This window comes from Thamnophis elegans, unplaced genomic scaffold, assembly GCF_009769535.1.
Source record: "Thamnophis elegans isolate rThaEle1 unplaced genomic scaffold, rThaEle1.pri scaffold_97_arrow_ctg1, whole genome shotgun sequence".
Classification (NCBI taxonomy): Eukaryota; Metazoa; Chordata; class Lepidosauria; order Squamata; family Colubridae; genus Thamnophis; species Thamnophis elegans.
The window spans coordinates 136,388-163,112 of NW_022473920.1; the positions used below are offsets into that span (position 1 = coordinate 136,388).

At 49.9% G+C, this 26,725-nt stretch overlaps 1 protein-coding gene across 1 annotated transcript in view; it reads left to right on the plus strand.

Moving 5' to 3' along the window:
- The window catches only part of LOC116523713 (fibrillin-2-like), a gene marked incomplete at its 5' end in the record, with an annotated part of 185,510 nt that overhangs the window by 135,410 nt on the left and 23,375 nt on the right, over positions 1–26,725 (plus strand). Inside the window, 11 exons of the mRNA XM_032238847.1 lie at positions 119–238; positions 540–665; positions 3,708–3,860; positions 6,550–6,615; positions 9,085–9,210; positions 9,328–9,447; positions 13,950–14,072; positions 15,165–15,296; positions 17,453–17,578; positions 24,113–24,319; positions 26,406–26,531. Of these exons, the coding sequence (XP_032094738.1) occupies positions 119–238; positions 540–665; positions 3,708–3,860; positions 6,550–6,615; positions 9,085–9,210; positions 9,328–9,447; positions 13,950–14,072; positions 15,165–15,296; positions 17,453–17,578; positions 24,113–24,319; positions 26,406–26,531 (1,425 nt within the window). The remainder of the gene's footprint in view (positions 1–118; positions 239–539; positions 666–3,707; positions 3,861–6,549; positions 6,616–9,084; positions 9,211–9,327; positions 9,448–13,949; positions 14,073–15,164; positions 15,297–17,452; positions 17,579–24,112; positions 24,320–26,405; positions 26,532–26,725) is intronic.

Below are 26,725 nucleotides of genomic sequence, written 5' to 3' on the forward strand. Positions count from 1 at the left end.
GCTTAGCCAATGTCTCCTTTACCTGTGTAGTGTCGGAAACCCTCCCTGATATCCAGGGCAGGGACAGCAGCTCCCAGCTATGGGGAAGGTGATGCGGGATTTTTTCTCTCCCACGCAGACATCAACGAGTGCGTCAGCCTACTCGGGAGCTGCTCCCCGGGAACCTGCCACAATTTGGAAGGTTCCTTCCGCTGCATTTGCCCTCCCGGCTACGAAGTGCAGAACGACAACTGTATCGGTAAGAAGCACAATGCACCACAGGCAAACGCTTGACGTTTGGGTCCTGTGCTGAGGGGAAGGATGTCTGTGGGCCCCCTCTGGCTTTGACGCCTAGGTGGCGCATCAGGGAATAGGGTCCTCCCTGAGGGAGGGGTCAAAAAAGTCAAGATGACGGCCAAACCCACGCTTTTTTATGTGTATTGATCCATGGAAGGAGGGGGTTTTCCTGTTCCTCCCAGCGCTAAAAACTGCCTATAGATTGAATTTGGGGATGACAAGAGATGGGGGGGCAGCCTGTAATCCATCTTGGTGGGTTGCAGATATCAACGAGTGCGAGGAAGACCCGAACATCTGTCTCTTCGGTACCTGCACCAACACCCCTGGCACTTTTCAGTGCATCTGCCCGCCTGGTTTTGTTCTGTCTGACAATGGTCGGCGCTGCTTTGGTGAGTTTGCCAGCCACGTACGGTTATGATCTCCGGGCGTGGGGGGTGAGGGATGTTGTGTCTCCACTCTCTGCGCGCATTGGACTACATCTCCCATCACCTCAGTCCAAAGCTTCCCCGCTTTAGGGAGCTGGGATCTCGGACAATCAGCCATCCTGCCTGCTGGAAAACTATCCCAGCGATATTGGTTTATGGAGCCCGTGGCAACATTCCTTCTCAGCGGGTGAGGGGGCGGGGGGTAAGTGGATGGTTTCACGTGCACAACCTAATCCCGCACATGTGCAAATGGTGCCTTGCACACTCGCCTGCCACTTCCGTGGTCCGGTTCCCAACAGGCCACGGACCGGTGCTGATCCACAGGCAGGGGATTAGAAACCAGAAACAGAATAGAGCTGGAAGGGACCTTAGAGGTCTTCTAGTCCAGCTCCCCCCCTCCCCATACAGGAGACCCCCATCCCATTTCACAGAAGTGGCTGAATAGCAATAGCACTTAGGCTTAGAGTCAGCCTCCCTTCGCAAGCAATTAAGAAACCACTTAACTCCATTCCGCAGAATTCAGAGTACTTTTACTGGTTACGAAAAGATAGCAGCTAAGCAAAGCAAGGTCTGAGGCAAAAGCGCGCGAAATCATACATGCCAATATGTGACCCAACTCCCTCCCCCTGGTAATCCCATCCATAGTCCAATCTGCAAATCCCTCAGGTGTCCTGTGAGTTCCATCTTCAAAAAGCATCATCAGGTTGGTGTTGTGGCCCAGCAGGAGCCGTTGGAGCTGCCACCAGACTCCGACAGCGAGGGGCCCTATGAGTCGGCTCTGGAGGATGTGGAGGACCCTGGACAGGGTTCCGACTCTGAGCAGGGCGCAGAGAGGCTGGCTGGCCACCAGGAGGCGCCTGAGCCTTGGACCAGTGGGGAGGAGACAAGGGAGAGTGATCCGGACGCCAGTAGTGAGTTGTTCCTGGATGCACGCCATCGAAGAGCTACTAGGCGTCAGGAACAGTTGCACAGTTACAGGAGGTAATTGCACTCAGCTGGTGGTCATTCGGCTCCTCTCCAGACTACAAAAAGACTGCTTGCGACACACCCCTCTTGCAGAAGTCAACCTTGCTGCCAAGGTCCTTATCTGTTTGTTATGCTTGGCTTTCCAGTTGGCCTTGGCCACCTCAATCACTATCTCCAGCATGCACAGTAGATGGTGAGAACAAAACTCCCTTTTTACAATCACTCCTGTACTTAAAACTTCCCTTCCCAAATACCAGGCCTCCCCCTCCCCATTTCAATGACAGCCAAAAGCAAGTAGCGAAACAGAGGCTGACACTTTCCTTCCTTTTCCCTTAGACTTATATACCGCTTCACGGTGCTTTTACAGCCCTCTCTAAGCGGTTTACAGAGTCAGCCTCTTGTTCCCCCCAACAATCCGGGTCCTCATTTTACCCACCTCGGAAGGACGGAAGGCTGAGTCAGCCTTGAGCCTGTGAGGATCGAACTCCCGGCTGTGGGCAGAGTTAGCCTACAATGCTGCATTCTAACCACTGCACCATCCCAGTTCGTTCACCTCTTTTATTGCTTAGCTGACATTCCTGCAACTCAACCAGGATCTATCTCCTTAGCAAGGTTCACCGACAAATTGTGGGCGCGTTTATAACGTCGCGGTTTTCTCGCCGCAGTTTTGTCGGCGCGCTTTTGTCGTGTGCGCATTTGTCGAGTCACACCTTAGCAATAGCACTTAGATTTATATACTGCTTCACGGTGCTTTACAGCCCTCTCTAAGCAGTTTACAGAGTCAGCATATTGTCCCCAACAATCCGGGTCGTCCTTGTTTTACTGACCTCGGAAGGACGGAAGGCTGAGTCAATCTTGAGCCTCGTGAGATTTGAACTGCCAAATTGCAGGCAGCCGGCAGTCAGCAGACGTAGCCTGCAGTACTGCACTCTAACCACTGCGCCACCCCGGCTCATATAAGTTTATGGAATAAAATAATGATATGGACGGCACCGCGTGGTGGATCTGCCGATGGACACCGCCCGCAGACCCCGTGGAGGATAGCAGAGTGACAGAGCTGGAAGGGGTGTTGGAGGTCTTCTAGTCCAACCCCCTCCTGAAGCAGGAGACCCTATCCCATCTCAGACAAGTGGCTGAATGTTCTACCCCGGGGGGGTCCCCAACTTGTGGGCCAGAGCCCACTATTGGGCCATGGTGCATTCAGAAACGGGCCACGTGAGGGCCTTGTCCCGCGAGCATCTTGGGCGCTCGGAGCCCCATTCGTGCATTCACGTCCACACACAGGTGCCTCCCCCTCCCACGAAACCATCTCCTCTTTCCCCGCTCCAGGCCACCAACCGGGAAAGTTTGGGGAACTCTGTTCTACCCCATTTCAACAGGGAGTCTTGGCACATCAAGTGTGTCCTGTGTGTTGGAGGTAGAGTTCTCCTCCCGGTGGAGTCTCCGCAGGTTTGAGATCCCTAGAGATTCATTGAGATCCCTACAGATTCATTGAGATCCCTACAGATTCATTGAGATCCCTACAGATTCATTGAGATCCCTACAGAGGAGAATGTGGATTAGGAAAATATTAGAATGTGCGGAAACGAACAGATTGAGCCTGGCTCTCCAAGAGAAAGAACAAACCGATTATTATACAATTTGGGAATCATGTTACCGGCGGTTCGAGAACAGATATAAGAATGAATAATAAAAGAAGTTTTCTAAAGTATAGAAAATGTATTAATAGTAATATAACTAATGGAGTTAAATAAATCACAATGGGATTGTTGTAACATTAGATACTTAAGGTATTGGAAATTAAGCCAAGATGAGAGTAAATAATGAATAAGATTGTATTTTAATGTTGGCACAAAATATTTGTACCCAGACGACACCCTGGTTAATGGAAAATGGATTGTTTATATAAACATAAAATTTTAAAAAAAGTTAAGAAAGGGGGAGCCAGGGGACCAGGAGCCAGGGACCCTCCCTCCCTTCCTACCCCAGATCTTCCCGGTTTCCTGACCTTATGTATCTCCCCCTCCCCAACATTTGCAGACACCCGCCAGAGTTTCTGCTTCACCCGCTTCGACAACGGAAAGTGCTCGGTGCCCAAAGCTTTCAACACCACCAAGGCTCGATGCTGTTGCAGCAAGATGCCAGGCGAAGGCTGGGGAGACCCCTGCGAGCTGTGCCCCCAGGAAGGCAACGGTAGGAGACGGAGAGCGGGGAGGGGGGGGGAGGGGGAGGCCCAGGAGACCTTCATTATCATCATCATCATCATCATCCCCCTCCCCCGGTCTCTTTGACGGTTTCTCGCTGATGATTGGGACTCTGATGGAGACCCCTGCCTCTCCCCCCCCCCTATCAGTAGGGAAGAGGCTGCCCCCTTGCACCCAAGGGAGTTGTTATGGCCCATCAGTGGTCAGCAGAGCTCGGACAGACTCGGACAGTGAAGAGGTTGGGGAGGAAGATGGGCCAGTCCTGGAGTCTGGGGGAGGCTCGGATGAGGGCTCTGTGTCGGAGGCAGAGAGGGGGCCAGGGCCAGCCAACAGTTATCAGCTGCCTTTGGAGTTGGATCTAAGTGGGGCAGAAGAACAGCTGGAACCTGTTCCTTCCCATAAGAGATAAACAGCAGCAAAAAGGGGACAATGCAGGAGACAATGAATTCCTTAGTTTGAAGATTTGCTTATCTGAGAGACTCCTTGCCAAGTGTTTCCTTGTACAGCCGTTGCGTCTGGAAGCTATCGACCTGGCAGCTGTCCAAGGACTGATGAGGTCTGTGTTTGCAATTTATCCTTGAAAGACTGTTTGCCGGGATTTTGCTGGATGTGAATGCTAGGAATTCACATTAGCCAAATAAAAAGGGTGGGTTTTTTGCGGGGGGGGGGGGGGGGACAAGGAGTCTGTTTCGTGATTTGGTGAAGCCTAGGTCAGAACAGGAGTTAGGGGTCTTCCCCCCCCCAAATGGGAGCAATACAACCATTTCTTCAACTTTGGACATGAGTCTGGAGGAGGAGAGTGTGATGACTCGGGGCATGGCACAGAAGCAACGCAGGGAGGTGGCAGTTTAAAGCGCCACTTTATTGCTCCAAATTTCCCCAAATGCTCCCACGTTTCTGGCAAGTCCAGGAGCAAAGTAAACACACACACACACACACACCTCAAGCAGCCTCTGGTTGCAAACAGTTCAGCCCAACTCTGTGAGGACCACAGCTGCAAAGCCAAAAGTCAAGTAGTCCAAGAAGCAAAGGAGCAAGGCAAGGAATCCAGAAATCCCGACAGAATGCGAGGAATCCAGGAAAATTCAATAAAATAGAAATTCAATTCAATAAATAGAAAATTCAAACGTCAGCACTCAGCGCTCCATGAAATTCAGTTGTTTGTTCCCGACAAACGCCCCTCCCCACATCATCTCCTTAAATCTCAATCCCCATGTGTGCCTTGTGAAGAGGGTCGGGGCGCTCTCCTCCTGAGTAGTCTGGTCATTCTGCGCTGTTCTGGCCTTCTCTCCACTCTCCGTGCTCTTGGATCAGGAGTGAGTGGTCCTTGTTCCTCGCCTGAGCTCTGCCTCGCATATTCACTGCTTAGCCTCTCTTGGTCATCCTGCCTCCCTGCCTACAAGCCCTCCCAATTCTGAAAAGCCCTGGCCTGACTGGGTCTGCCCCTCCCTATTTTCCTCCAAAGCCACCAAAGCCACCCTGCGATCGCTCTCCCTCGGCTCCCGTTCTGGCTCGTCTTCCCCCGCAGATCCAGGCTCCAATGGTGGAGGGTGTTGGAGATTGTTTAAAAAGCTGAAATAGTTGTATTGTTCTCTATTTTTTTTTTCATTCTTTTTATATCAGTTTCCATCGCTTCTAAGAGCCCAGAGTCCTCGCAACGAGATGGGCATTAAAAGTAGACCTCCACTTACGACCACAGTCGAGAATCCGAAATATCCATTGCTAAGTGAGACCATTGTGAAGTGGATCTCGCCCCATTCTCGCTGCATTCGATAAGGGAATCACGGCAACGGTTAAGTGCTTTGTCCCTTCAAGACGATTCCGGTCCACAAAGGACCTCTAGACGCCGACCTGCCTGCTGGGTTTTCCCGTAGCTGGGCAGAGCTCGATATTTTCCCAGCCGTTCTCACCGTGACGCTTCCGGAATCCCCTACACACAGGGTTATTAAGGGAATCCGACTTCCCCGTTGCTTATAAGAAGGTTGCAAACCCCAGGACACTGTGACCGTCATAAATAGGAGTCCGTTGCCAAAGGTCTGGATTTTGATTGGGGGTACTGCAACGGTCGTAAGTGTATAAACAGTCGTAAGTCAGGTTTTTTTTCAGTGCTGCTGTAACTTTGAACAGTGACTAAATCACAGTACCTACCTTGTTTGTTTGTGTTGTCGTTCTGTTTATATTTGTTTTAATTGTTTTCTAAGCCACCCAGAGTCCTGAGTTGCTTTGAGAAATAAATTCCGCAAATCCTTGACTTACAACCGTCCGTTTACCAACAGTTCGAACTTACGGTAGCACTGAAAAAAGCGACTTACAACCAGTCTTTGCGCTCAACAATTGTCGTACCAAGGTCAGGTGATCAAAACCTTATCACTTGGCAACTGGCATGTACTTATAACAGTTGCAGCCTCCTGATCATCATTTGTGACACACACAAACACACAGCCACCTTCTGACAAGCAACGGCAGTAGGGGCAGCTGAAATTCTCTTTATGACCAGGTGGTTCACTTAACAACCGTAGCAACAAAAAAAAAGACTATAAAATTGGCCACAAGTCGCTTAACCTTTGCCTCCCTTAGCAACACATTCTGATCCAATTGTGGTCATAAACTTGAGGGCCCGCTGTAAAATAAACGCTTGCTGGAAGAGTGACAGTAGCTTTTGCCTCTCCCATCCGCAGTTGCCTTCCAAGAATTGTGTCCGTACGGCCACGGAGCCATTCCGGGGCTCGGAGACTCCCGGGAAGGTAAGTACCAAGGCCAAGAGTGAATTTTATCTTGAATTCTGTACCCCGTTGTGAATTTCCATCAGGATTAAGCAGCCCGGCCTTCATCCAGATGTTAAGGTAGGCTGCTCAGAAGAACATTATGTCAAACGTCAGAAAATGTGTGAGTCGCAAAGGTGAGCCCAGCTCCCCCTGTTATCCCGAGGAAGCAGGCCTAAAACATTTTTTCTTGATAAAATAGACAATCCCAAAAGTTCTGGAGGCCACTGTCTGAGGGGACAGAAATTGCTTTGCCAAGCCTCGTGATCGATTAGAAAAATAAGCTGAACCGACAGCCGCTGTCAGCATCGGTTCTGCAAGAACGGCTCTCGTTACGCTCGGCTCTCTTCCGCTCACACCGCAAGGTTCTCTGTGGAGGATGCGCTGCGGAGTTTTATTGCTCAGCCAATTTGTCCCAGGGCTGGACACCGAAACACAGCCTACACCTCAGGATTCCAAGTAATGCACCCATAACGAACAGTACCCCGAGGCACATTGATTCCTCAAGGAGTAGCTTTGTTGGAAATATCATATCGGCACAGATCTGGTGAAAATTGATTCCCACGTTTTTCACCTAATTAAAAGTTAAAAAAAAAATTCTCTTTCTCAAAACAATAAGTCACAGGGTCCAATCACGGTGCGGTTTGGCAACCGGGTAGCATCACTCCACCTTCCTCCGGCCAGGTGTGAGAATGTCCTTGGTTCCCAAGAGAAAGTATTTTGCTTTGGCTACAAAATCCCCTCTTATCTCAAGTCGCCCCCCAGTGGTGAAATTCAATTTTTTTTTTTTACTACCAGTTCTGTGTGTGTGGCTTGGTGGGCGTGGCAGGGGAAGGATACTGCAAAATCCCCATTCCCTCAGTTCTCCGAACTACTCAAAATTTCCGCTACCGGTTCTCCAGAATCTGCCAGAACCTGCTGGATTTCAAACCCCCCCCACCACCACCATCCCTCAGCTTCAACGTGACAACACTGAAGCGGTAAAAACGGCTTTGGTTAGGCCAGCTTCAGTGTTGATGCTAACATTAAGTTCGATGCATAAAAAGGGGGGGGAAAACAATAACAAAGGAAGAAAAACATTTGACTCCGGCGCAGTAGACCAACAATCCCCAACTTTTCCAGCTTTGTGGATCAGGGGCAGAGGGGGTGGTTCCATGTGAGCGATCTGCCGTTTGCACAAATGGAGCTGCGTGTACGTGCTCACTCGCCCACCCTTTGTGCGTGCAAGTGCAACTGTGTGTGTAACACACACTCACTTACCACTTCCGCAGACCGGTTCTGAACAAGCGGCAGCCTGGTAGTGGGTTGCGGCCCAAGAGTTAGGGACCCCTGCAGTAGAATAAGGTAATAACAAACAACCTCATTTTTTTCTTAACTTTTATGTAATAATATATATTAGACACTTCTATAACAACAAACCTGTTTTTAAAAATTCTTTTCACGACCCCATAATCCCTTGTTGGGTGGAGACTGAATGGAGCTGATTGTTTACTGGCCGGATGCCTCTCCTGTCCCCAGTACGGAGTTTTGTTCGGCAGATATATTCTCATTCTGCCCAGAGAGAGAAATATCTGCCTCTACCTAGGATCGAACTTCCAGCCTCCTGATTGTGAGGTGAGAACACCACACCTATAACAACAAACCTATCTAAGCCACAAAACCCCAAATCAAAGTTTCTTTCCCCCCCCACCTCAAGCACTTTAGCAATAGCAATAGCAGTTAGACTTATATACCGCTTCATAGGGCTTTCAGCCCTCTCTAAGCGGTTTACAGAGTCAGCATATCGCCCCCACAGTCTGGGTCCTCATTTCACCCAGATAGATAGATAGATGATAGATAGATGATAGATAGATAGATAGATAGATAGATAGATAGATAGATAGATAGATAGATGATAGATAGATAGAATAGCAATAGCAATAGCAATAGCAGTTAGACTTATATACCGCTTCATAGGGTTTTCAGCCCTCTCTAAGCGGTTTACAGAGTCAGCATATTGCCCCCAACAACAATCCGGGTCCTCATTTCACCCACCTCGGAAGGATGGAAGGCTGAGTCAACCCTGAGCCGGTGAGATTTAAACAGCCGAACTGCCGAACTGCAGTCAGCTGAAGTAGCCTGCAGTCCTGCATTTAACCACTGCACCACCTCGGCTCATGTGCTTTATTGTAGCACATGAACAGGAGTCGGAAATCAATGCTTTTTCTTTTCCTTTCCCCTACACTTTCTCCTCTTCCCATCTTCCTCCCCTATTTTCCCATCACATTTATTTTCATTTCTCCTAGTATTTTTTTTCTAATTTGATAAACTAATAAAAAATACTCAAATCAAAGTACTCTGCCCCATTTGGGGGAAGGGCTTGTGCCTTTCGAGAAACAGCCCACAACAAGTGTTCTATCACAAAGGCGCATAGTCCATGGTGTTGCTCATTCCACGTGGTCTCCTCGGCAGACGTCAACGAGTGCGCGGAGAATCTGGGTATCTGTATTAACGGCGCCTGCATCAACACGGACGGGTCCTTCCGCTGCGAATGCCCCTTCGGCTACAACCTGGACTACACCGGGGTCAACTGCGTGGGTGAGTGGGGACCACTCCGCCCGCCATCTCGGGAGAGAGAGGGCTGTTCAATCCCTACTTGAAGCTTTCCCTTCTAGTAGGCAAATCCGCTCCCTTCCTTTCTCATATCCTCGGCAGACACGGACGAATGCTCCATCGGCAACCCGTGCGGGAACGGCACCTGCACCAACGTGATCGGGGGCTTCGAATGCGCCTGCGACGAAGGATTTGAACCGGGGCCAATGATGACCTGCGAAGGTAATGCCCACTTTTCCTTTTGGTTGTTTTGATTTCTGCAGCTGTCCTTCTCACCCAGAAAACGAGGTGTCAGCTGCCACCTTATGCTTCCTCCCGTGGAGAGGATGGATGGGAGACGGAATTCTTGGGGGGAAGCAAAAGTAACTTCTGTATCTCCCTGAGACACTGCCTCAAGGTCACCCGGTTGGGAGAAGAAAGCAGGTCCATACTAATCTGTTGTGGCCCGGCAGGAGCCGTTGGAGCTGCCGTCAGACTCCAACAGCAAGGGGTCTTATGAGTCGACCTTGGAGTAGGTACAGGACCCTGGAAAGGGTGTCGACTCCGAGCAGGGCGAGGAGAGACTGGTTGGCCACCAGGTGGCGGCAGAGCATTAGATCAAAGGGAATGCTCAGGAAAACATTTGGGAGTTGTTTCAGGATGCACGCTGTCGAAGGGCTACTCGACGGAAGGAACAACTGCGTAATTGTAGGAGATGTTTGTGCTTAGCTGATGCTGATTAAGATCCTCTCCTGATTATAAAAGAGACTGTTTGTGCCACGCCCTGTTTGCAGGAGTCAATGTTCTCGTTCACAAATTAAGAGAAACCAACTTGGAGAAGTAGGTTTGCTGGAAGAAGCCTGTTTGCAGTGCTGTGTTTGTTTATAGGGCTTTTTGCCAGAGTGATTATCTCTTTGTTTATTTTGGGCTTGCAGCCAACAAGAGTCTGGAGTGATTAAAACATTCTTTTGTACGTCTGTTTTGGCTTTCGTTCCTGGACGGAGAATGGGGGGGTCAGAACACTAATCTACGCTTGAAGTGACCAGTCTGAAAACATCTTGCTTGAGCCTAATTGGTCCTAGGAGTGGAGAATCAGCGATGGGAGGCAGTTAAGGGAGGGGAAAGTTGAGCTTACGGATTTTGGCATTCAGTGTGCGATTCTCAGTTCCGGTTATGCATCACTGCTATACACTGTGCCTTTCCCAACAAATGGATTCCAGGATCCTTTCTATTTAGAGGATTACGTGGTGTCAGGTCTGACACAACGACGAAGCAAGCACGAAAACCCACCATAGAATCAGAGGGCTGGAAGGGACGCTGGAGGAACCCCCTTGCTCAAGGCAGGAGAGCTTATTCCATCCCAGACAATTGCCTCCATCCAGCCTTGAAGGCCTCCAGCGATGAGGCCAGGTCTTCCCCTCCTTCCTAAAAGCCAGCAGGTCAAAACTGTCAAAAGACGGAGGACCATCCATCTGTGCCTCCTCCTTCTGACATCACATAGACAGCCCCACGTGGCTCCTGAAGAAGCCCACAGCATTGGTTGTCCACAGATAGACTCCCTCTACTCTGGGAGGATCTATCAAGGTTATTATATATTTGAACGATAACCAAACAATTGTGTGTGAGTGTGTGTGTATGGGGGAGGGGGAGAGAGAGCTACAGTATATATGCTGGTAGATGATAAATGGAAGATGATAGCTAGATGACTGATAGATAGATATAGTTAGTTAGTTATATAGATGATAGATAGATAGATAGATAGATAGATAGATAGATAGATAGATAGATAGATAGATAGATAGATAGATAGATAGATAGATGATAGATAGATAGATACGTTGAATGTTGAATGTTGAATGTTGATTTTATTTATATGCCGCCCTTTTCCCCCGAAGGGGACTCAGGGCGGCTCACAACTCAACCAGGGAAGGGGGATACAAACAAGAATTTAAAACGACATAAAAAACAATGCATGATTAAAACACAACAGTCATACCAATTCGAGATGGGGGCAACAGTTCTTTAGCCCCAGATAGAGAGATAGCGATAGATAGATAGATAGATAGATAGATAGATAGATAGATAGATAGATAGATAGATAGATAGATAGATAGATAGATATGTTGAATGTTAAATGTTGATTTTATTTATATGCCGCCCTTTTCCCCCGAAGGGGACTCAGGGCGGCTCACAACTCAACCAGGGAAGGGGGATACAAACAAGAATTTAAAACGACATAAAAAACAATGCATGATTAAAACACAACAGTCATACCAATTCGAGATGGGGGCAACAGTTCTTTAGCCCCAGATAGAGAGATAGCGATAGATAGATAGATAGATAGATAGATAGATAGATAGATAGATAGATAGATAGATAGATAGATATGTTGAATGTTAAATGTTGATTTTATTTATATGCCGCCCTTTTCCCCCGAAGGGGACTCAGGGCGGCTCACAACTCAACCAGGGAAGGGGGATACAAACAAGAATTTAAAACGACATAAAAAACAATGCATGATTAAAACACAACAGTCATACCAATTCGAGATGGGGGCAACAGTTCTTTAGCCCCAGATAGAGAGATAGCGATAGATAGATAGACAGACAGACAGACAGACAGACAGACAGACAGACAGACAGATGATGGATGATAGAGAGAGACAGACAAAGACAGATGGCTGATAGGATAAGAAGAAAGAGAGAGAGAGAGATGATTGATAGATAAATAGATGATAGACAAACAGACAGACAGATAGATGATAAATAGATAGATAGACAGACAGATGATAGATAGATAGATAGATAGATAGAGAAAGATAGATAGATAGATAGATAGATAGATAGATAGATAGATAGATAGATATAGATAGACAGACAGACAGACAGACAGATAGGTGATAGGTAGGTAGGTTAAGTAGGTAGATAGATCTATTCTATTCTATTCTATTCTATTCTATTCTATTCTATTCATCAGTGGAACAACCTCCCTCCAGAAGTTCTGGGGGCTCCATCACTGGAGGTTTTTAAGTAGATGTTGGAGAACCCTTTGTCTGAAGTGGCGTAGGGTTTCCTGCCTGAGCAGGGGGTTGGACTAGAAGACCTCCGAGGTCCCTTCCTACTCTGTCATTCTCCTCTATTCAACTACCTCTTTCTGTTTCTTTCTTGGAGGCATTTTTGTGCCCCCTGTTTCCCCAGAGATTCTTGGCAGCCGAGGCAAAGTTTTATCGAAATTGGAAAACGAAGCTGGGCATAAAAACATTTAGGATGAGTCGAGGCAACCATCAGTCGGCGGAATTGGATTCATTCCTCTTCCCTGGAGTCTTTCCATCAGAGGACGGCCCATCCTCTATCAGGAGGATCCTGCGGGGTGCAGGGGGTCAGACTTGAGGACTTCTTGAGGTCCCTTCCAATCCTCTGATGCTGCTGTGAGAAACCCAGTCTCCAGCAAGCGACTCCCAGTCTGGGTGGCTCACTGGGACCAGAGGTTTAGTCTTCCCAGCTGTTGGCCCTGTGCTTCAGCCCGTCCGCAGGGAACCTCTCTCTAGCAATGTGACGCCGGATCTATGGCACGCATGCCACAGGCGGCATGTAGAGCCCTCGCCCCAGCTCAGCTCCAACGCGCGTGGGTACACGCCTCCTGCTGGCAAGCTGGTTTTCGGGTCTCTGCCATGCATGCGGGGGGGGCAGCGCATGTGGGAGATGCATGCATGTGCATGGAGGACAGGGCGTATGCGCAGTGACTCCGCACGCATGTACAGAGGTGGGGCACATTACTACTGCAATGCGCTCTACATGGGGCAGCCCTTGAAGAGCATTCGGAGACTTCAGCTTGTCCAGAATGCAGCCGCGCGAGCGGTTGTGGGTGCACCTCGGTACACCCACGTTACACCTATCCTCCGCGAGCTGCACTGGTTACCGATCGGTCTCCGGATACGCTTCAAGGTGCTAGTCGTAACTTATAAAGCCCTTCATGGTATCGGACCTGGGTACTTGAGAGACCGCCTGCTGCCAATTACCTCCTCACGACCGATTAGATCCCACAGATTAGGTCTCCTCCGGGTTCCATCAGCTAGCCAGTGTCGATTGTCGACCCCCCCGGAGGAGGGCCTTCTCTGTGGCTGCTCTGGCCCTCTGGAACGATCTCCCCGTGGAGATTTGGACCCTCACCACCCTTCAGGCTTTCTGCAAAGCCGTTAAAACCTGAGTTCCCAGCCCCACTCGAATTGTTGCTGCTGTTGATGAGTTCTTAATCTGTTTTGTATTTGTCTGTCTTTTCGTTTTTTGTACGTGCGGGATGCACACACGGAGGCACATGCGCAGGGGCGGAGCAGGCGGGAGGGTCACGTGCACATTGCATTATGGTGATGAAAAGATTAGCCATCACTGCTCTAGTACAATGTGTGCTTGGGGGCTACTCCAGGTGTCGTATTTATGTGGAGGCTGTTTGTGGGTGGCTTTTTCAGGTGTTGATTGGGGTGTGGTGGCCAGGTGTGAAGTCGTTAGCTGTGGTTCCGTTGTGCTGCCAAGCCCTAAGTACTTGGTGAGCTGTTAGTAAATCAGCACTCCTGTGGACTGACGAGAGGCCCGTTTCCCAGGCTTCAATCCTTTCCCCGGCTGTTTTTGTCCCTGCTCGGCTGACAATCTTAGTAGCTGGCAAAATGGAACGTCCGTCTTTGTTCACGGTGAGGCTGAAAGCCGTTAACAGTTCACTCCTTCCCCATCTCTCCAATCTTCCTGCTCCAGATATCAACGAGTGCGCCTTGAACCCGCTGCTCTGCGCCTTCCGGTGCCTCAACACGCTCGGCTCCTACGACTGCACCTGCCCAGCTGGGTACACCTTGCGGGACGACCGCCGAATGTGCAAAGGTGGGGAAGGGGTCCCCTTCACTGAGGGAAGCTGAGCCTCGATGGGGCCGATCAAGGAAATGGGTTCAGCTTTCGAAAAGGGAGCGGGCGAAGGCTCTCCCCTTGGGGAAGAGGGCCTGGGAGCCCCCCCCCCTAATAAGACTAGGGTTGCATGACAAAGTGTGTGCTCAGCCAAGCGACGGGGCTATTCCTTCCCACAACACTCCCCGGGGCCCTTTCAGTCTTTTTTCCAATCCTCGTCTGCTGGTGTCGCACGCTAATAAAAGGATCCGGCACCACTTGCACGCAAACAGAACAAGGAGCCTGGGCCCCTCCAGGAGATTTAGAGGCTTCCCAGCCTTGAGCTCCAGCCACCCTTCAAGAACAGTGTAAGATTCTAGTCCTCATGGCTCCAAAGAGCGCAGAGAAGAGCAGCCGAGATGATGAGGGGCCTGGAGGCTAAAACACATGAAGAACGGTTGCAGGAACTGGGCATGGCTAGTTTAATGAAAAGGATTATGGGGGAGATGATAGCAGTCTTCCAATATTTGAGGGAGGGGCTGCCACAGAGATGAGGGGGTTAACTTATTCTCCAAAGCCCCCGAAGGCCAGAGAAGGAACAATGGATGGGAACTCATCAAGGAGAGATTCAACCTGGAAATAAGGAGGAATTTCCTGACAGTGAGAAACAATCAACCCATGGAAGAGAAGTTGCCTTCAGAAGTTGTGGGAGCTTCATCACTGGAGGCTTTCAAGAAGAGACTGGACAGTCATCTCTCAGAAATGGCGCAGGGTCTCCTGCTTGGGCTGGGAGGGGTTGGGCTAGATGACCTTCGAGGTCCCTTCCAACTCTGTTAATCTGTTAGATAGAGTTAGATGATTACGTAGGTAGACAGACAGATAGAAGTTGTGGGAGCTTCATCCTTGGAGGCTTCCAAGAATTGACAGGACTGCCATCTGTCGGAAATGGTGTAGGGCCGGGGTGGGTGGGGGGGGTTGGACTAGCTGACCTTTGAGGTCCCTTCCGACTCTGTTAATCTATAAGAAAAGGAGGGGGGGGATGCCCAGGAGGCCCGTCCGGCTTCACAATCATTTCCTCCTTCATCCCTGCAGATTTGGACGAGTGTGCCCATGGGATGCACGACTGCGACTCTCACGGGATGATGTGCAAGAATCTGATCGGCACCTTTGCCTGCATCTGCCCGCCTGGGATGCAACGGCGGCCGGACGGCGAAGGCTGCACAGGTGAGACGCGTTTTCAACCCTCAAGTTCCTAGTCCACAGGGCTCGGTCACAGACAGGCGGGGTGAATTTTCTCACTTGGTCAAGCCCCCATTTGGGGGGGGGGTGTGTCCGGTTCTGGGTGCCACAGCCGCTTCCCGAGGCTGGAGGGTCATTTGTCTGAAATGCTGCACGGAGGAGGAGGAGGAGAAGGAGGAGGAGGAGGAGGTTGGACTAGATGGTCTCTAAGGTCCCTCTCGACGCTTAACGACTCCACTTTAAATTTGGAGTGGGTCCTTTTGGGGCCTAAGCGGCCTCTGTAGAGAAGGGACCTGGGGGCGTTTTAGTGATTTCGGTAAAGCGAAGGAAACGCTTTGCGCCTCCCTGGTGGCATTGCTCTGGCTTCCTTGCGCAGCCGGCAGAAGGGCCGAAGGGGGACACAGTAGCCCCCTCCCAACCCTTGAGGGGCTGCCCCAAAGAAGAGGGGGGGGGGTCAATGTATTTTCAACAAGAAGCAGCAGCTGGAAACGAATCAAGGAAGGAAACAACCTGCGCTCTGGCCCAGCTCCCCAAACATGGCCGACCCCCTGAAGTGAACTCATAGATTCCTTGATTCGGAGCGCCGGCAGTCCCGGCAAAAGGTTCCTCTCCCACCGCAGGCTGACAAGTGGCCGGGAGACGAAGGGTGGTCTGTCCCATCTATTCACCTCCCTGCCCCCTGCCTTTGATCCCCAGAGCTCAGGTGGGGCTTCTCCAGCAGCTGTGGCTCTTCCATCCCAAGGACCGGCCCATAGATTTCCACTGCTCTCCTCTCCTCTCTGCCTTCTGCGCATCTGTGCATCAGGCACTGGGCCCAGCTGTTCCTCCTCTTCCTCATCAGCCCCCTCCAGACCTGGGGGCTCTTGGCTCTCCATCTGAGGCTCTGACGGACGGCCCAGGTCCTCTCCCTCTCTCTGTTTCTTTCTCTCTATCTCCCACCCTCCCTCTCTCTCCCTCTTTCTCTTTCTCTTTCTTTCTCTGCCCCTCACTCCCCCTCCCTTTCTCTCTGCCCCTTCCTTCCCCCTCCCTCTCTCTCTCCCACCTTCTCTCTCTCTTTCTTTCTTTCTTTCTCCCCCTCCCTCCCCTTCTCTTTCTCTCCGCCCCTCTCTCTTTCTCTCTCTTTCTCTGCCCCTCACTCCCCCTCCCTTTCTCTCTCTCCCCCACCCTTCCTCTCTCTCTTTCTCTCTCCCTCCCTCCCCCTCTCTTTCTCTCTCTGCCCCCTCCCCCTCTCTCTTTCCCTCCCCCACCCTTCCTCTTTCTCTCTCTCCCCTCCCTCCCCCTCTCTTTCTCTCTCTGCCCCTTCCTTCCCCCTCCCCCTCTCTCTCCCACCCTCTCTTTCTTTCTTTCTCTTCCTCCCTCCCCCTCTCTTTCTCTCTCCCACCCTCTTTCTCTCCCTCCCTCCCTCCCTCTCTCTTTCTCTTTCTCTCTCCCTCCCTCTCTCTTTCTCTCTCCCACCCTCTATCTTTCTCTTTCTCTCTCTCCCTCCCTCCCTCTCTCTCTCTCCCACCCTCTTTCTCTCCCTCCCTCCCTCTCTCTTTTTCTCTCTCTCCCACCCTCTTTCTTTCTCTCCCTCTCCCTCTCTCTTTCTCTCCCTCCCCCCCTCCCCCCTCTCTCTTTCTCGCTTTCTCTCCCACTCTCTTTCTCTCTTCCACCCTCCCTCCCTCTCTCTCTTTCTGTCCCCCCCCCACACCCACCCTCCCCCCCTCTCTCTCACTCTCTCTCTCTCGCTCTCTCTCTCTCTCTCGGACAGCTCCATTCCCTCCCCCCCTCGGAGCTCTCAGGTTGCCCTGATGCTGACCCTAACTCCCACCCCTCTTCCTCCTCCTCTGATTCGGCTGCCGGAGGGGCCAACGACTGACAGGCCACAACACCCAGAACTAAGGAGGAATTTCCCAACAGTGAGAACAATTAACCAGTGGAACTGCCTGCCATCAGAAGTTGTGTGCGCCCCATCCCTGGAGGTTTTTAAGCGAGCCACTTGAGAGCCTCCTGCTTGGGCAGAGGGTTGGGCTGGGAAAGCTCCGAGGTCCCCTTCCGACTCTGCTCTTCTGTTAGGGGGCTGGGCTAGAGGACCTCTAAGCCTGGAAGGGCCCCTTGCTCTCCTGCCTCCTCTGGCTAACGGGTCCCTTCTCTCTCTCCAGACGAGAACGAATGCCGGACCAAGCCGGGCATCTGCCCCAACGGCCGCTGCGTGAACACGGTGGGCAGTTACCACTGCGACTGCAATGAAGGCTTCCAGGGGAGCCCCTCGGGCACCGAGTGCCTCGGTAATCCATCCCACCCCTGGGCTGGTTTCTTGGGGAGGTTCGGGGTGGGGGGGGGCACCTGAACGGACTTTCCACTTTCCGGTGTGTGTTTGTGTCTGTGTCTCTGTGTGGGGTTGTGACGCATGATGAGATGTTTAGCCTCCTCCTGCTCATAATTGACTGGAACTGTTGGCCTCCAGAAATTGTGGGACGTTTTTAAGAAGAGATCGGACAGCCATCCATCTGAAATGTTCCAGGGCAGGAATGGCCAAGCTTTTCCCCCTCGGGTGCCAAAAGCACCCATGCGTATGCTATCACTTAATGCCCCCCAGTAGTAACTGTGAGAGGGATCTTGGAGTCCTAGTGGACAACCATTTAAATAGGAGCCAGCCGTGGGCAGCAGCTGCCAAAAAAGCCAACACAGTTCTAGGCTGCCTCAACAGAGGGAGAGAATCAAGATCACCATGTGAAATGTTAATACCATTTTATAAGGCCTTGGTAAGGCCACACTTGGAATATTTGCATTCAGTTCTGGCCGCCACGATGTAGAAAAGATATGGAGACGCTAGAAAGAGTGCAGAGAAGAGCAACAAAGAGGATTAGGGGACTGGAGACTAAAATATACGAAGAATAGTTGCAGGAACTGGGCATGTCTAGTTTAATAGAAAGAAGGACCAGGGGAGACAGGATAGCAGTCTTCCAATATCTCAGGGGTTGCCACAAAGAAGAGGGAGTCAAGCTATTCTCCAAGGCACCTGAGGGTAGGACAAGAAGCAATGGGTGGAAACTAATCAAGGAGAGAAGCAACTTAGAACTGAGGAGAAATTTCCTGACAGTAAGAACAATTAATCAGTGGAATGGCTTGCCTCCAGAAGTTGTGAATGCCCCAACACTGGAAGTCTTTAAGAAGATGCTGGATAGCCATTTGTCTGAAACGGTATATGGTTTCCTGCCTATGCAGCGGGTTGGACTAGAAGACCTCTAAGATCCTCCCAACTCTGCTATTCTGTTATTCAAGGCCACCAGGGCGGAGGGGATACCGACAGATTCTATTCTTTGTCTATTCTTATTCTATTATTCATGCCTCCCCCACCTCACCAAAGCCAGTCTGAGCTCCCGGGATTCCCCAGCCAACATCTCTTGAGGTGGGGAGAAGGGGGAGAAGACGCATCTGAGCTGTTTCTTGGTTAAAATGCTCTTTTGTCTGTCAACGATTCAGATCAGTTGTGAATGCTCCAACACTGGAAGTCTTTAAGAAGATGTTGGATAGCCATTTGTCTGAAACGGTATAGGGTTTCCTGCCTAGGCAGCGGGTTGGACTAGAAGACCTCCAAGGTCCCTTCCAACTCTGCTATTGTATTCTATTCCATGCCGTACACCCTGCGCATGTACGTGTGACCCCCTCCCCAACGAAAATGCCCCCCCCGGAGGCCCTCCAGAGGCTGGAAACAACCCATTTTCTGACTTCCGGTGTGCCCAGAGAGAGCCTAGAAAGAGAGGCTTTCTAGGAACCTGGGGAGGGAAAAAAACAGCCCTATGCGCAAACTGGAAGTCCATTCAAGAACTTCCGGTTTGCGTGTTCGGCTGTTTTTCACCCTCCGGAGGCTCCAGGGAAACCTCCTTAGGACGACAAACAGCCAAAAATCAAGGCTGAAAATCGTGTGCACTGGAGGCGACAGGGCAAAGCCCTCATGCGCCCTCAGAAATGGCTCTGCATGGCACACGTGGCCTGTGTGCCATCACGGGTGTAGGGTTTCCTGCCTGAGCAGGGGGTTAGACTAGAAGACCTCCAAGGCAGGGAAGGAAGGAGAGAAGGAGGGAAGGAAGGAGGGAAGGAAGGAGGGAAGGAAGGAGAGAAGGAGAGAAGAAAGGAGGGAAGGAAGGAGGGAATGTAGGAGAGAAGGAAGGGGGGAAGGAAGGAGGAAAGGAAGGGGGAAAGGAAGGAGAGAAGGAGAAAAGAAAGGAGGGAAGGAAGGAAGGAGGGAAGGAAGGAGGGAAGGAGAGAAGGAGGGAAGGGGGAGGAAGAGAAGGAAGGGGAGTAGGAGAGAAGAAACGAGGGAAGGAAAGAGGGAGGGAGGGAAGAAGAAGTAGGACCGTTGTAAGATAAGATGGATCTTCAAGTATATTGTCAACAGTAGGGAAAAATTGTTATAAATACATATTATTAATAACAGTTATGAGATCATATAGTTGTGAATGTATATATGAAATTGATAAAATTTAAATTTAAATTAAAAAAAAAAAAAGACCTCCAAGGCCCCTCCCAACTCTGTCATTCTGTAAGGGTCTCCTGCTTGATTAGGAGGTTAGACTAGAGGACCTCCAAGGCCCCTTCCAACTCCGTTATTCTGTCAGCCGTCCAAACAGCACCCAAAATTAAATCAGAGTCCGAGGCAAAGGATTCCTCAAAGTTCCAATTGATGAAGAGAGCCATGTTGGCACATCTGGGAAAACCCGAATCTGAAAACTTCCCGGGTTTCCCCCACCCAGTTGAAAGTTCAAGATCTTCCCTCCCTCCCACCCACAAGTCCATCCCATGGTCCCATCTCCCACTGCCACGCTGGCAGCTTCCACCCATCCAGTTCCGGTCAGGTGCAGAAGTGCAGAGGCAAAGGATGACCTTGGTTTTCTAGAAAGGAATTTTGTTTTGGCTACATCTCATCTAACTCGGTACAATCCCCCCTCCCATTTCCCCACAATCGAAACAGTATAGTAGAATAATAAAAAAGTGTGGCAGACCAAAGGCCCAAAAGGAAAATGGCTGCATATTCTGGGATTCTGTAAAGGGTCTCCTGCTTAAGCAGGGGGTTGGACTAGAGGACCTCCAAAGCCCCTTCCAACTCAGTTATTCAGTGATTAACCAGCCAGCCACCTACCTCAATCCCCAAAAGAAAGGAGGGATTTCAGCCGAGGTCCATTTTAATAAGCCTTCAAGGGCACGCCTGCCCTCTCTGACTGCAAACACCCGCGAGCGCGTTTTCCCCCAGGGGACCTCTGACAAACAGGCCTGGCACACTTCAAAAAGGAACTTTTGCTAGGTTTATTTTTATTCCATCGGATAACGTTGGGCAGGGCGATTGTCTTCCAACCTTGGATATTTTCCTATCCGCCCTTTGTGGTTTGAAAATAAATTTGAAAAAGGGGGTAGAAGAATCACAGAGGGGTTTTTTTTTTCCTTTTTTCGTTTTCTTAAGTTGATGAGATATTTAAAATCTGCGTCAAAGAGCCGAGGTGGCGCAGTGGTTAAATGCAGCACTGCAGGCTACTTCAGCTGACTGCTAGTTCGGCAGTTCGGCTGTTCAAATCTCACCGGCTCAAGGTTGACTGAGCCTTCCATCCTTCCGAGGTGGGTAAAATGAGGACCCGGATTGTTGTTGGGGGCGATATGCTGACTCTGTAAACCGCTTAGAGAGGGCTGAAAGCCCTATGAAGAGGTATATAAGTCTAACTGCTGTTGCTATTGCTAAATCATTTTCGGTCCTCATCTTAAGTCCAGAATGGGAGCCCAAAATTCCTGTCGCCAAACAAGGCAGTTTTTAAGCGTGCCTGGTTTTGCAACCTTTCCTGCCCCATTGTTAAATCACTGAAGGGTTTTTTTTTAGTTAATCACTTAACTATTACTGTTATCTTGTTAACTTAATAATTCACTTAGCAACTCTTCTTAAAAACCTCCATTGATGGAGCACCCACAGCCTCTGAAGGAAAGTCATCCCACTGACTAATTGTTCTCCTTAATTCCAGTTTGCTTCTCTCTTGGATTAGATTCCACCCATTGCTTCTTGTTCTGCCCTCAGGTGCTTTGGAGAATAGTTTGTGCCCCCCTCTTCTTTGGGGCAACCCCTGAGATATCGGAACTCTGCTACCATGTCTCCCCTGGTCCTTCTTTTCATTCAACTAGACATACCCAGTTCCTGCAACCGTTCTTCATATGTTTTAGCCTCCAGTCCCCTTAATCCTCTTTGTTGCTCTTCTCTGCACTTTTTTTTCCGAAGTCTCCACATCTTTTTTGTAACGTGGGGACCAAAACTGGGTGCAGTTATTCCACGTGTGGCCTTACTAAGGCTTTACAAAGCGGTACTAAGACTCCACGTGATGGTGAGTCTATGCTTTTAATTCTCGACCGTTTTGCCTCTGATGTTCTTCTCTTTGCTTTCCCAGTTTCCCTGACAATAGAAAGTTAAAAAAAAACTGATCCAGCCATTACAGAGATTATAAAGAAATTATAAAATGCTTCATCCCGCTAACGCATCGCCTGGCCATTGGCCAAGCCCGCAGGCCAAGTCCGAAAGGGGACACGACTTAATCAGTGGCTAAAGAAAAGTGTATTTGTCCAAACCAGGAGGAAGAATTCTCTAGATTCCCCTTGCTGTCTTTCCAAAGTCTGCCTTCTGCCTCTTTCCCACATAATGGAAAATATTGCATTTCAGGGGAGCATTTCACTGCTCCCAGACGATTTGGGCAAAAACATCAAGAAGGTTTCATCTCCAGATTTTGTTTCTTGAATAGTTAGTTAAATATTTAACGAAATATTGAATGTTTAATTAAAAAGTGGCGGGAGGGAAGACTGTGGGGGTCCTTGGTGCTCTCTGATTTTGGTGGTTTTCTTGCAGATGTTTCATGGCCCAACTAGGTAACATCATCAGTGTTAGAAGGGAGTGGAATTTGCAGAGAGGAGGAGGAGGAAGGGGAGGAAGAGAAGAAGGAAGAGGAGGAAAATAGGAGAAGGGAGGAGGAGGAGGAGGAGGAGGAGAGGGGGAGGGGAGGAGGAAGAAAGAGAAGAGGAAATAAGATGAGAAGAAAGAGGAGGAGGAGGAAGAGAAAGAGAAGGAAGAGGAGGAAGTAAAAGAAGAGAAGGAGGAAGAGAGAAAGAAAGAGGAGAAGGTGAGGAAGAGGAGGAAGGAAAGAGAAGGAAGGAAGGAGGAGGAGCAAGAATGGAAGGAAGAGGAAGAAAAGTGGAGAGGAGGAGGTGGAAGTGGGAGGAGGAGGAGAAAGGAGAAAGAGAAAGGAGAATGGGAGGAAGAGGGAGAAAAGTGGAGGGGAGGAAGAGGAAATAAGAGGAGAAGAAAGAGGGAGAAGAGAAAGTGGAGAGAAAGAAGAGGAAGAGGAAAAGAGAAGAAGGAAGGAGGAGGAGCAAGAAGGGGATCAAGAGGAAGAAAAGTGGAGAGGAGGAGGTGGAAGTGGGAGGAGGAGGAGAAAGGAGAAAGAAAAAGGAGACGGGGAGGAAGAGGGAGAAAAGTGGAGGGGAGGAAGAGGAAATAAGAGGAGAAGAAAGAGGGAGAAGAGAAAGTGGAGAGAAAGAAGAGGAATAGGAAAAGAGAAGAAGAAAGGAGGAGAAGAAGGGGAGGAAGAGGAAGAAAAGTGAAGGGGGAGGAGGAAGGGGGAGGAGGAGAACTGAGAAAGGGAGGGAGAGGGAGAAAAGGGAAGGGAAGGAAGAAGAAATAAGAGGAGAAGAAAGAGGAAGAGGAGGAAGAAAAGAAAGTGGAGGGGAGGAAGAGGAGGAAGTAAAAGAAGAGGAGGAGGAGGAAGGGAAAGAAAGAGGAGAAGAGGAAGAAGTGGGAGAGGAGGAGAAGAAAAAGAGAAAGGAGAAGGAGAGGAAGAGGGAGAAAAGTGGAGAGGAGGAGGAGGGAGATAAAGAGGAGGAGGGGGGAGAAGAAAGGAGGAAGAGGAGAAGAGGAGAAGGAGGAATAGAGGCTCCATAGTGTTGTCTGGGCTTTTCTTGCAGATGTTTCATTGCCCAACTAGGTGACCTCATCAAGGCTGGGAAGGAGTGGCTTGGTTTCTCCTCGTGGCTTTCCCTGCCAGTCTTGGTGGGAATGGATTTGGTGGTTCCTTGAGCCGTGAGCCCCAGATATTCTCTTCCACCAGTGGGAGCACCCTGTGCCAAGGGAGCCCTGCTCTCCTGCAGCCAGTGTGGACCTTTCTATGCCAAGTGTATGCCAACGCTGGGCATGGCATCCTAGAGTCAGAAAGAGGCTCCCGAGGCCATCTAGCCCAACCCCCTCGGCCAGTACAGGGGTGCCAATGCCCAGCTTTCCTTCGAATGCTTCCAGGGCAGGATCTCTCTGGCTCCCTTGTCCAGCTGCTCTGCCTGTGAGGACCCCCAAGACGAGGAAGCCAATTCAGGTTAAACCTTAGGAGGAGAGCGCCCCGGCTATATGGTCTGTTAGCCGGTGGAACTGGCTGCCACGTAAAACGAGGCATTCTCCTTTCTCCGAGTCTTCGGAGGCCGGATGGTGCGAGAGTAGGGGTCTCCAACTTTGGCAACGTTAGGTCTTGTGGACTTCAACTCCCAGAATTCCTCAGCCAGCCCTCAGTGGAGGAGGAGCCCTGAACAAAGGGGTTGGACTAGATGACCTCTGGTGCCCCTTCTCACCCTGATGGTTGCACGAACATAAGCAGCACTTTTCTTGCAAATCCAAGCTAGAAGACCTGGGTTCGGGGATGGGGGTGTGCAACTCTAAGCCAAACTCAGATGGGGAGGGGGGGCCCTCGCCAGCCCCCCACTCCTTGCTCACTGCGGAGAACCCCCACCCCGTCTCTCCCCCCCCCCCACAGACACCCGCCAAGGCTTCTGCTTCACCGAAGTGCTCCAGACGTTGTGCCAGATGTCCTCCACCAATCGGCAGCCGGTCACCAAGTCCGAGTGCTGCTGCAACGGAGGGCGAGGCTGGGGCCCCCAGTGCGAACCCTGCCCCTTCCTGGGCACGGCCCACTACAAGAAGATGTGCCCCCACGGGCCGGGCTACATGACCGACGGGAGAGGTGAGTGGCTGCCCCGAAATGCCAGGAATCCCCTTCCAGGGTTCTGCTGGGTGGGTTCCGGGCTGTCCGGTCCACTACGGGCATATCGGTGGTAGCTGGGAGCGGCGGCCACCGTACCGGAACGGTGGCTCCTTTGGCCCACCCGCTTGCCTGCGTTTCTTACCGATTTTGGAGGCAAATGGGCCAATTGCGCATGTGAGCACACCATACAGCGTCTGCACATCTGCCGAGCAGCTGGGCTGTCGCAGAGCAGTGGCGTGCGCATGAATGTGCAGTGCACATGCCCGGCCCTGTTGCAATATACCGTTTGTGACAGGATCCGGACCCATCACACACACACACAGAGCCATTTATATATATCCAGTGTCAGTGTTTTGATAGGTGGAAATGTCAGCGTTCCAAATATCATCCCAGAATTAAATCAGAATCCAAGGCATAGCTTTCCTCAAAGCCCCAATTTAATGAGAGAGACATGTTGGTACGTCTGTGGGAAACCCGAATCTGAAAGCTTCCTGGTTTTCCCCACCCAGTTGAAAGTTCAAGATCTTTCCTCCACGCCCACAAGCCCATCCCATGGTCCCATCTTCCTCTGCCACGCTGGCATTTCCACCCATCTAGTTCTGGTCAGGTGCGGAGACAAAGGATGACCTTGGGCTTCTAGAAAGGAATGTTTGATTTTGACAGCAACACATTCTACTCCTTACTGACCCCCCGTCCCAATTCCCCCACTAATGAAACAGCCTAGGAGAGAGAGAGAGAGAGAGAGAGAGAGAGAGAGAGGGAGAGAGAGAGAGAGAGAGAGAGGGGGGCCAAAGATATTCCTAAAAGGAATTTGACTGCAGGCCTGACAGATAGATAGATAGATAGATAGATAGATAGATAGATAGATAGATAGATAGATAGATAGATAGATAGATAGATAGATTATAGATGATAGATCAGATAAGATAGATAGATGATAGATAGATAGATATAAGATAGATGATAGAAGATAGATAGATAGATAGATAGATAGATAGATAGATAGATAGATAGATAGATAGATAGAAGATAGATGATAGAAGATAGATGATAGATAGATAGATAGATGATAGATAGATATAAGAAATGATAGATTATAGATCAGATTAGATAGATAGATAGATAGATAGATAGATAGATAGATAGATATAAGATAGATGATAGAAGATAGATGATAGATAGATAGATAGATAGATAGATAGATAGATAGATAGATAGATAGATAGATAGAAGATAGATGATAGATGATAGATAAGATAGGTAGGTAGGTAGGTAGGTAGGTAGGTAGGTAGGTAGGTAGGTAGGTAGGTAGGTAGATAGATAGATAGATAGATAGATAGATAGATAGATAGATAGATAGATAGATAGATAGATAGATAGATAGATAGATATAAAATAGACACTAGATTATAGATTATATAGATAGATGATAGATAGAGAGATAGATAGATAGATAGATAGATAGATAGATAGATAGATAGATAGATAGATAGATAGATAGATAGATAGATAGATAGATATAAAATAGACGCTAGATTATAGATTATATAGATAGATGATAGATAGATAGATAGATAGATGATAGATAGATAGATAGATAGATAGATAGATAGATAGATAGATAGATAGATAGAGACAGACAGACAGACAGACAGACAGACAGACAGACAGACAGACAGCTTATATGTCAATATAAAAATTATTTCGGTCGACCCAACCAAGATAAGGCTGGGTAAGTAACTCCACTGAAGCTGCTTGCTGTTAGAAGGACTTTCATAGAATGTATCGCCTGGTGGTGACCACTCCTTTTAATGCGGCAGTTTCTTGATTTCTCCCGGGGGGGGGGGGGAGGAAGCTGGTGCGGAAGGCTTGCCCCCTCCCCTCCCCCCATCCCATTTCCACTCCAAAGGCTGCCAGGGAAAAGGAGGAGGGGGCTGGCAGGTCGTGGTTCGGAGGGAGCCTGGCAGCCCATCCCTCGGGGCCAGGAAAGGCTGTGGGTCTTTCCTGTGTTTTAATGGAGGATCCCCCCCCCCGCCTTTCTCAACCTCCCCCCCCCCCCCGGCAGATATTGATGAATGCAAAGTGCTACCCAAGCTTTGCCAGCACGGCCAATGCATCAACACCGTGGGCTCCTTCCGCTGCCACTGCGACCTCGGCTACACCCTGGACATCACCGGGACCCTCTGCCAGGGTAAGAGGCCCCACCTCCACCCACCAGCTTCCCTTCTGCAGATTCCTTCCTTCCCCATCAAATATCTTCCTTCCTTCCTCTTCCTTCCTTCCTTCCTTCCTTCCTTCCTTTCTTTCTTCCCCATCAAATATCTTCCCACCCTCTTTCTTTCTTTCTTTCTTTCTTTCTTTTCTTTTCTTTTCTTTTTTCTTTCT